We start from the raw sequence: 9,306 nt of genomic DNA, 5'->3' as shown, positions 1-9,306 counted from the left end.
TCGCTCTGCTGCTTCACTGGTTTCCCCTTCTACCCTCCCCCCAGCATCTACTTCAGAATACACGATTACTAATTCTATTCCGATGAGAAAAGCGCAAAGCCCTGGGAGGTGCCATTTAAAAGCACAGAACTGAAAGGAAAACCCAAGTGAGCCGCATCGAGGAGACGACCGGAAGCGTTTTCTGCGAGGCGCTCGCGTTGGGCACCCACGGCTTGGGCTGCTGGCGTGGCTGGGGCCGTAGGGCTGGGCCAGCCTGGCTATCAGCCCCGTGACCACCCAGAGCTGCTGCTGGACCGTGATGGCTCTGACTGCAGGTACTGGAGAACACACACACACAGAAAAGCCCAACATTTAAGTGCAGATAATTCGTTTATTGAAGTCCAAATTTACAACTAAAGTTTACAACTTTTTTTTTTTTTTCTTTCTCTCTATTTTTTTTCCCCAAAACAAAAGCTTTGTTTGAATTTAGGAAGAATAAATGTTCTTTTTAATAATGTACAGACTATATCTCTTAAATAAGTTAATATCTTTGAAAAAAGAGCAATATGTTCCTTTTTTAATGTTGCAGTGCAACTTACAACTTACACGTCTGTGCAATGTACCATGAGGTATATGCCCAGTGAGCAACACACAGTGAAGTTTTCCATTCATAAATTTTCATTGTAGACACACAAAAAAGTTACCAAGGTAATCTGTGATAGAAAAAACGCAGCCGGTTACGGGAACTCACACCGAACTCATCTGGAGAGAGGGACAAAAGAAACCTAACGCCCGTTGCCTATAGAAACTATTGGATCATCTCCCAACATAGACAAGTATAAAATTAAAAAGACTGCTGTGAAACTGAAGGAATACTGTATCATCCAGGGGTTGAAACCTACTGTTACCTGTATTAGTCTAGAGCGGTTCGTTTTCTCTCTCTGTAGCGTCCATGAGCTGAGGGACTTCACTATGGTACCGGGAGAGCATCTGCTCATGAAAGCTCTGAAGCGAGATGGAGGTTATAGAAAAGTGGCAGAGTGCTCAAACTGTGACATAACTCAGATGTCCTCCCCGCCACAGGCAGGGGCTTTGCCATTGCCTCTCAGTTCATCTCACAGCTGATTAGAAAAACAAGGCTGAACCATGGAAGGTTACTGGTGTTCGAAGCTTAGCCGCTTCAAACGTCTCCAGATGGCTCTAAACCACTTATTGTTCATAATGACAGAAAACATGAATTCATTTATTTTAGAAAGAACCAACCACAACATAACTTGGTGATAAATAACAGTTCTGTCTCTAATATCTATATACACACTGCTTGTAAACAAAAAAATGCCCACAGGTCATGGAGTCTCCATGATTTTATACAAGGCGCTATAGATTGGGTTTTGTTGTTGTTATTGAAAACAGTCCTAGTGAAAGTTTGGTTTGTAACCTCCTATTGCTACAGAAACAGTAAGAATGTTTATATTTACAAAGAAACAAAGACCATGGAGACCCCAGAGCGTTATTTGCTAAAGGTTTGAAGTCGGTGGGGTTCTCAAACTACGCGTTGTCAGCACGTTCAGATGTAGCTAACAGTGCAGGTTGAACACCAGCAGTACCATACTCTAGTGCTTTGGTATTTCAACCCCTGAATATACAAAGACATTACTACAGCCTACTTCACAGTTTAATGCAAGTAAAGTGCAAGCCATAGTACAAGGGTGTCATACATTTCCATACATGTAAGCATTATCTAAAAAAGGCTCTCTCTACAAGTTTTTATTAGCTACTTTAGTAAACTAGACAGAAGTCACCTATGGCCCAGCAATTAATGGTCTTACAAGGATATTTGTAATACAGTATGTGTCAAATGTAAAAAGTTTATTAATACTAGTGCATTTCTTTTACATCCTAACCTGTTTCCTTTCCAGATTTTTAAGCTGAAATCCTTGTTTCTCAGTAAAACAGAAGTCTTAACTGGTAGCAGGGTCTTACTGGTGCTTTGGCCAGTGAACACAGTTTGTTAAGACATACTTGCTCGGTGGCTGCTAGTGACAAAAATGCAGTAGAGTCAGTACCTATACTGTGGTGTCCTGGTTTAGTCTGCAGCATTCAGACAGATGCCTTTTCAGCCAGTAAAAAGATCTGTGCTGATACTCTCTCTGGTGCCTGAGAATGAGGAATACTCTAGAAATGTAAGGACAGAAGCTGGAGGCCTGGCTGGTCAAGTAGCAGTTTGTTGACGTGTTTTATCAGTTTACAGCACTGCTTTCTTTCAAACACTGCTCTGACAGTGGCTTGGATGCTTACAGCAGAGTCCCTAATTGCTGCTGTTAACATTTGTGTGTGTGTCTGATAAAAACAGCCTGCCTAGCCTGCTTCAAAGGTGGATGTGGTTCTTCTCCTGAAGATAACAACAGGCAGTAGCTGCCTGAATGTTTAAATTGCTTTCGTTAAGAGTAGGTCCCCGTAATACATCAGCTCTCTCAAAAACTGGTGAAAGCTTACAGGATGTTATTTATAATACTCCTTCTGAAGGTGGAAGTATGGTATGAATGGTGAGCTTCGAAGGAGTGCTGCTTCTGTTAGTTGTGTCAAGAGCAGAGGCGCTGCCTGCGCCGTAGTGGGTGGAACTATCAGCAGCACAACATCACGCTTGTGTGTTATGGGGGTGAAGAGAATGATCTATAAAATCAACCAAGAACAGAGGATTTACTAAGCTTCTGTTCACATGGTCTAGTCATGAGGTCTGTGGTGATGGGTTGGACTCGACTGATCCTCGAGGTCTCTTCCAACCTTACTGATACTGTAAAATAACATTGTAGATTCCATTCATCAACTGATATGGCTCAGGTTAGGTTTTCAGTTGCAAGCCCAGGTGTGGCTTTGGCTGGGATAGGAGGAGACATGGAACTAACCCCACAGTAAGCCTGCCTGAAGGAGTGACTGGCACCCTTGGCTTTGTTGAGGGAAACATTCTAGAAGAAAAAGAACTTTTTATTACTTCATGTAAATTAATCAGCTAATACTGCTTCTTCAGTATTTCCTGTCCCTACCCATTTTCAGTGTTAGTGGTGAATAAACATCATTAGGCAGCAGGGAGGGTGGCATGTTGTCTCTAATGAGATTTTAAGCTCTGTGGTCCAAGGCATGTGGAAAATCTACAAACCTACACTCCAAGGGAAAAGGCATTGCTATAACCTGTGCCCTTCTGTCCTCCCTAGAAATGCAGAGTTTCTATTGTGAAAACTGAGGAGGAATTAAAAACCCTTTATGAGATCAAGTTATCACTTCTTCCTCTGACATTACACTAGAGACAGGAGTGCACTATAAATGGCATTTTCAGAGCTGGTGCCCAGTAATACAAACAGATCTGTGCTCTCTTGCTGAAGGAATCTCTCCAGGCCTGGCTCCAGCAGTCAGGATCTCTGTAGAGATACGAGATTTGCTTGTGCAAACAAATTGTTTGAAGTCTAACTAGAATTACAGATTCACAGAACATAGAGGTTGGAAGGGACCTCTACAGATCCAATACTGAGTCCAAACCCCCTGCCTAAGCAGAATCACCTAGGGTAGTCTGCACAAGAACACATTCAGGTGGGTTTTGAATGTCTCCAGAGGAGACTCCACAACCTCTCTGGGCATCCTGTTTCAGAGCTTCACCACACTCACTGTAAAGAAGTTTCTCCTCCTGTTGAGGTGAAACCTTCTATGTTCAAGCTTTTACCCATTGCTCCTTGTCTTATTATTGAGCACCACCAAAAAGAGATTGGCCCCTTCCAGAAGCAGGCTTGGGTGCCTGGATTCCTCAATGCAGTATCTGTATTGCACTTTGCATTCCACTTGTTTCAATGATCATGAAAGTCGTACCTACATCCAGAAAGTAGAAAGTCACTTTGGGAAGGGAAGGGCTGCAGCATGGAGTTGAGTATGCATGAAAAAAAATGACCAAACTCATGTGAAATGACTTTCAAATGCCAGCTGATGCCTGTGGAAGAACAGTCTTTGTATTGCTTAATTTGACAATTAGATTTTGCTTGCTCTGAGGCATAAGTGATGCCAGACAAATCTTTCAGACTTTTCTGCCAGCTAATCTTAACCTCATAGCAGATTTCTCCAGTGTATCTCCCTTCACCTTATGAATCTCTTGGATAATTTATCTTGTCTATTCAGTGCAAATCAGGTTTGATGAGAATTGCTCTCTAAGAGCAGAATACAGACTCATGGCTCCAGGGATTTCAGATAAGATGAACTCATGACACTGATAGATTTAAAGATAAGCTGAGCAAAAGTGTGATCACTCAACTTTTTGTGTCATCCACTCACATGTCAGAGATCTTTACTTTCAGAAATGAAAATTGAGGTTGTCTGTTTTCCTTACTATTTGTGGGTTTTTTTGAGGCCTAAGACATAAATCTTCCTAATGATGTTTGTCATTTCCAGCTGTACCTGTAAGCAGCACTTTAGAAGAGAAATAGCTTGTTTTATTATGGAAGCACAAACCATCCTGTGGGCTTGAAACAAAACCAAACATGCTTAAATTTCTTTCTAAATATAGAAAGTTCAATCCATTTAATTGATGCTGTGACCTTCTGTCACTGCTTGCACCCAGAGTATGAACTGGTTTCTGTAACTCACACCGTTGCTTCCTTCACTGTGTAATATTTCTCCTCCTGAAATGTGTAACTTTTAGACATCTGATATGAAAAAAAGCCAGGCCCAGTGGGGACCCACGCTGCAGCAGTGTCCTCACAGAGGACTCTGCCCTGTGGAAAGGACCCATGCTGAAGCAGTCCTTGAAGGGAGAAGTTGGGGGAAAGATGCATTTAGCTTTGTCTTTGCTTCTCATTATACAACTGCATTTTTAATTGGCAATAGTTTTAATTCATTTTCCCCAAGTCAAGTCTGATTTACATGGGATGGTTACTGGAAAGCAACCTCCCTGTCCTTAACTTGACCCTCAAGCTTTTCCATCATACTTTCTCCCGTCCCCTTGAGGAGGATGTATTGAGTGCATTTTGGGAGGGCATCTGGCAGCCAGCTAGGGTCAGCTGCTCTGTGAGTTCTGAGCTATACAAACAGGATACCTTCACCCTGCTCTGGCTTTGAGAATGACTAACTCTCTTCCTGCATACTAGGACCTTATTGAGATAACATTTTTTCCTACATTATGTAGGACTGTATGAATTGTCCAGTTCTTCTCTATGAAAGATGAAGTTTATCTTCTGAAAAAATGGTTAGTATCTGTCTTTAAGTGAAATGCATCAACTGTCTCCACATTCCCTTTGCTCTGCTTTCTAGAAATATTCTAGCCAGCCTAGGCAAAGAAAATTGTGAATGGATCTTTGAACTTTATCTTCAGTAGCAATTCAGAGCAATCTCTCCCCTCCCCACACCAAGAATACAAGCATTTTGACCAAAACCTTGTTCTTGGAAATCACTCTCATCCAGGCAAGGAAGTGAAATGCTTTGAGTGACTTGAGTGTCTCCCCAAGCCAATCTGTGCAGCTTGGTTTGAGTAACTTCAGCCACTTGCTGATGTACTACTAAGAGTTAAAAATTATTGCCAGACATTACGTAATCTTGAATACTTTACTCAGCTCTAGATGTCAGTCTAGTACAGAATTTAATGGACTAGTTCAGGATTTCATTCAACTCCATTCTCATCCTTCTCATCAGAGTGGTTTTGAATGTTGTGACTCACAGTCACGTGTCACTTAAATTCACAGTGAAGAAACCATGAAAACCTGCAGTGTGTAGCGTACCCAGCGCAGATGTTTTTCCTTTCACCATGAAATACTTCAAATCATATTAAAATCAGTTTAAGTTGCAGCATTAGTGAACAACCACCATTGTTCTGCTCCTATCTGAAGCCCTGTGCCGCACCTGCTGGCTTCTCCCCATTGCTTGTGAAGGCAGGCACAGGCTGTGACAAACACAGTATCTAAATGGTGTGTACAGTATGCCCATAGGGCCAGAGGGGGGTCTATTTGCTAGATGTACAGTGTACATTTTAAGGCACACTACAGGGATTGAGTTTACATTTTGATACCTCTGTCCTTGTATTTGCAAAGATGGTGACTGCCTGGAAATGTTGCAAAACTAAAGGTTCCTTGCTGAGGGTGGCCAGTTGAGCTGTTTTCATTTTCTGCTTTTCTCCAGAAAAGATGTGTGGAAATGTGAACTTTAGGGAATTCTCAAAGTAAATGTCAACTGCCACCTTACATTTTATATACATAGATATGTCTAGATGTATATCTAAATATATAAAATGACTGTAGGAGCTGATACTATAAGCTTAGTTTGATTACAGTACTTTGAACATACTGGTTTTTATCTTCAGTTACACTTCTGCACTGGTTCTTTCTAATGCAGAGCTTGGTACGGACAGCGGTTGAGAACAGCAAACAAAAAAAGCTTCATAAGGAATATTATTGTCTTATCATGCAATGTAGGAGGCATCCTGTGGCACTATTCTCTTACCCAATGTATTTACAGTACTGCTGAGTACGTCACCAATACATAGTACAGCGTTTGTCTTACTCAGTTTGCGGCGGCACCCAGCAACGCCTCAGGACCCAGGCCCTGTCACACGTGAGTTTCGATGAAGGAGTGCGTGTGCGTCAGCATTGGCGCTGAGCTTGCAAGTTCAGAGGCTCCGTTCGGAGATTTCACAGCAGCACTGTACTCACAAATGTCCAGGAAAAACTCATAGTTCTTTACTTTCCAATCTTTAAACTTCTTTGATGTTAAGTTGGGTTCGTCCAGAAGGCTGTTGATAACGGTGAGGTCCCCTTCCTTGGCCTATCAAGTTCCAGAAAGACACAGGACATGTCAGAAGGAAATTTATGCCACATTTCTGTTCCAGCACTTTGGTTTTTTCCTTCATTTTAAAGTGCTGGAGAAACTGCTATGGACACTTGAATCTTTTACCTAAATGCAGGAACTACTACACCCAAAACTGCCTGGCAGTTCAGTGCTGGGCTGTTTCTACCTCCTGTCCATAGAGAGTGCCAACGATTTTATTTGTTTATTTATTTTCTCCTTAAGCTGAAACATCTTTGCTTTCATGAGTTTTCAGGGGGGTTGGAGCTTAATTCTAAACCATTAACAGCTTATAATTCTACTAGTTTATATTGCTTAGACACAAAATTAAGGGTGAAGCCTTACTTTCAAAGTGCTCTTGAGAACTCTGATGTGGTGAAGCTTTTCATTGATCACTGGATCATTGCATCGCTTGACGAAAGACTTGCGGAACTCCTGCTTGGTGGAAGGGCGCTGCTCTCCAAAAGCTGACAGGCTAGCTTGCTCCAGGGATTTGTACAGCTCCTGCAGCCCATCTGTATTTTCTCCAATTTCTTTTATGTTTTCTGAAAGAAAAGAAAGAAACCTGACAACAACTACAATCATTCAGATGAAGCCTCTAAAACCAGTGAGCAATCCTGCAGATTCGTGTATAAAGTAACCCTGTGGCACAGCCTTCCAAAGTTCTGATAGAGAGGAACACTTTGGTCAGCCCCAGAGCTACATCCTCAGCACTACATTCCAGCTTTTCAAGTACAAACTCCTGCATAGCAGCTGATGAATCTGCAAATGTAAACCAGTTCAGCCCTGGCTGGGAATAATGGCAGCATTGTTCTGGCTTTCAATGGCAGTGAAGAAGATCAGAACACCTTCAAAAGCTCACCTTCTGCACAGAAACTATTATGCCTTCTAATAGGAACTTTCTCTTCTAGCTGGTCATCTGTTCCTTCTATGGACTTTACACACCCCTTACCCCTGACATCTCTGTTTCGGGGAAGGCTTTGGCTGCGTTGCTTTTGCGGCCTGCTGTGGGAGCTGTGTCCCCTTTGACATTCCACCAAAGGGAAGGGCCCATCCTGCTCATAGTTATGGCGCCTTTGCACTGGCAGCGTGGCTTGTCTTCGTTTGTCTGGTGACATTGCAGGCTGGCTGCTCGTGTACTCTGCCTCAGGAGGAACAGTCTGCAGGAAGTGGAGCCCTGAACTGGTTAATGGAGTCTCTATCAGATCCTGCCAGGAGCGTCTTTCTCGGTAGGGAGGCCTGCACCCTGAGGAGTGCGTGCTGCCTGCCACGTCTTGGCGAGAGTCCTCTGCAGAAGAGTGAGAGTAGGTTGATTCGCTTGAGAAGTGTCGGCCGTGCTTGGCTTCAGGGAAGGGGCTTGAAGAATTCACCTGAAGAGACACAAAAGCATCTGGCTGTAAGGCAAGGTTGGAACAGACCCAGGCAAATGACCATAGCGCAGAACATCATGTGAGATACACCAATAAAATGGACTGATGTGTGTTTTGATGTGCCAGAAGAAAAATCTCTGTGAACAGAACAGAATTAGCAGTGAGAACTTTTATGTAAGGGCTGCCTTTTAACCACTCCCTATTCTTGTTTTGCACATTCTCTGCCCATCAGAAGCTCCTGCTGGAAGGAAGTGTGTCGTACTGGTACAGTGTTCCTGAAGACCTGTCCAGTTTACACTCAAGTCCAGCAGTGTGCTGTGAAGACATGAAAGTCCTCAAAGGAAAGCCTGAGAGGATTTTTTTAGGTTGTTTTTTTCAGGGGATAATTATCCAGCCAAACATAAAAAACCAACCTTCAGCACCCAGGAAGATTTTTGCATTTTAGGGGACTGATGAACTTCCCATATTGTTCTGATTAATTCTTCTGGGTTTGTGAGCAATTTAAGTTCAAAAACAAAGAGAAAGGCAAAAAAATGGAAAAACAGAAAGGGAGGGGCTTAACCTGTATCTCAGTTGGTAAAACAGCATCACATGGGTGAAAATCAGTCTGAACTTCACCCATGTGATGCTGTTGTCTCAGTCACTCTTTCTGTGGTTCTGGCTGTGTGAGGATCGTGTCATTCACGCTGGAGAAAAATCTGAAAGAAAAATAGAGAACAGTCCTATCTGTGCTTAGAAACATTGAATCATTATCACAGCCTATGTCACCCCTCACAGAAATGTCCTTCTCTATCTGTGCGAAGAGGCTCTAGCAGCAGTGTTGGGTTTTCCCCCTCCGTTATCAAACCCTGTCTGCACACATTATATTAGAAGTACTTTTATCAGCTACTTAACATCTTAGGACACTAACAGAAGAACCTTTTGCTACTAAGGCATTGTGCATAATGCTTCATGCTGTGGAAAAATACCTTGTCTCTAAATACCTGTTCTCAAAGTGTTTGTACTAAAACATGTTTATTGCAGGAATGTCTTTACCTCTAGCATCCAGTATCCGATACTCATACTTGAAAACCAGCCTCAGTTAACACAAACTATCCCATCCACCACATTCTTTTCATAGCCTGAAGTCAACATTGGAATATTC

At 42.6% G+C, this 9,306-nt stretch overlaps 1 protein-coding gene across 1 annotated transcript in view; it reads right to left on the bottom strand.

The window, feature by feature from the left end:
* Nucleotides 1-271: 271 nt before the first annotated feature.
* The window catches only part of LOC137450774 (connector enhancer of kinase suppressor of ras 2-like), a 199,007-nt gene continuing 189,972 nt past the window's right edge, over nucleotides 272-9,306 (bottom strand). Inside the window, exons 22-24 of the mRNA XM_068157671.1 lie at nucleotides 7,655-8,162; nucleotides 7,138-7,337; nucleotides 272-6,771 (exon numbers count right to left, since the gene is read on the bottom strand). Of these exons, the coding sequence (XP_068013772.1) occupies nucleotides 6,556-6,771; nucleotides 7,138-7,337; nucleotides 7,655-8,162 (924 nt within the window). The 3' untranslated portion in view covers nucleotides 272-6,555. The remainder of the gene's footprint in view (nucleotides 6,772-7,137; nucleotides 7,338-7,654; nucleotides 8,163-9,306) is intronic.

Source organism: Melanerpes formicivorus, unplaced genomic scaffold (assembly GCF_026170545.1).
Source record: "Melanerpes formicivorus ecotype bairdi unplaced genomic scaffold, bMelFor1.0.p_v2 SCAF_37, whole genome shotgun sequence".
Taxonomy (NCBI): Eukaryota; Metazoa; Chordata; class Aves; order Piciformes; family Picidae; genus Melanerpes; species Melanerpes formicivorus.
The sequence above is the reverse complement of the archived record's forward strand: the minus strand, read 5'-3'. Positions and strand labels throughout refer to the sequence as shown.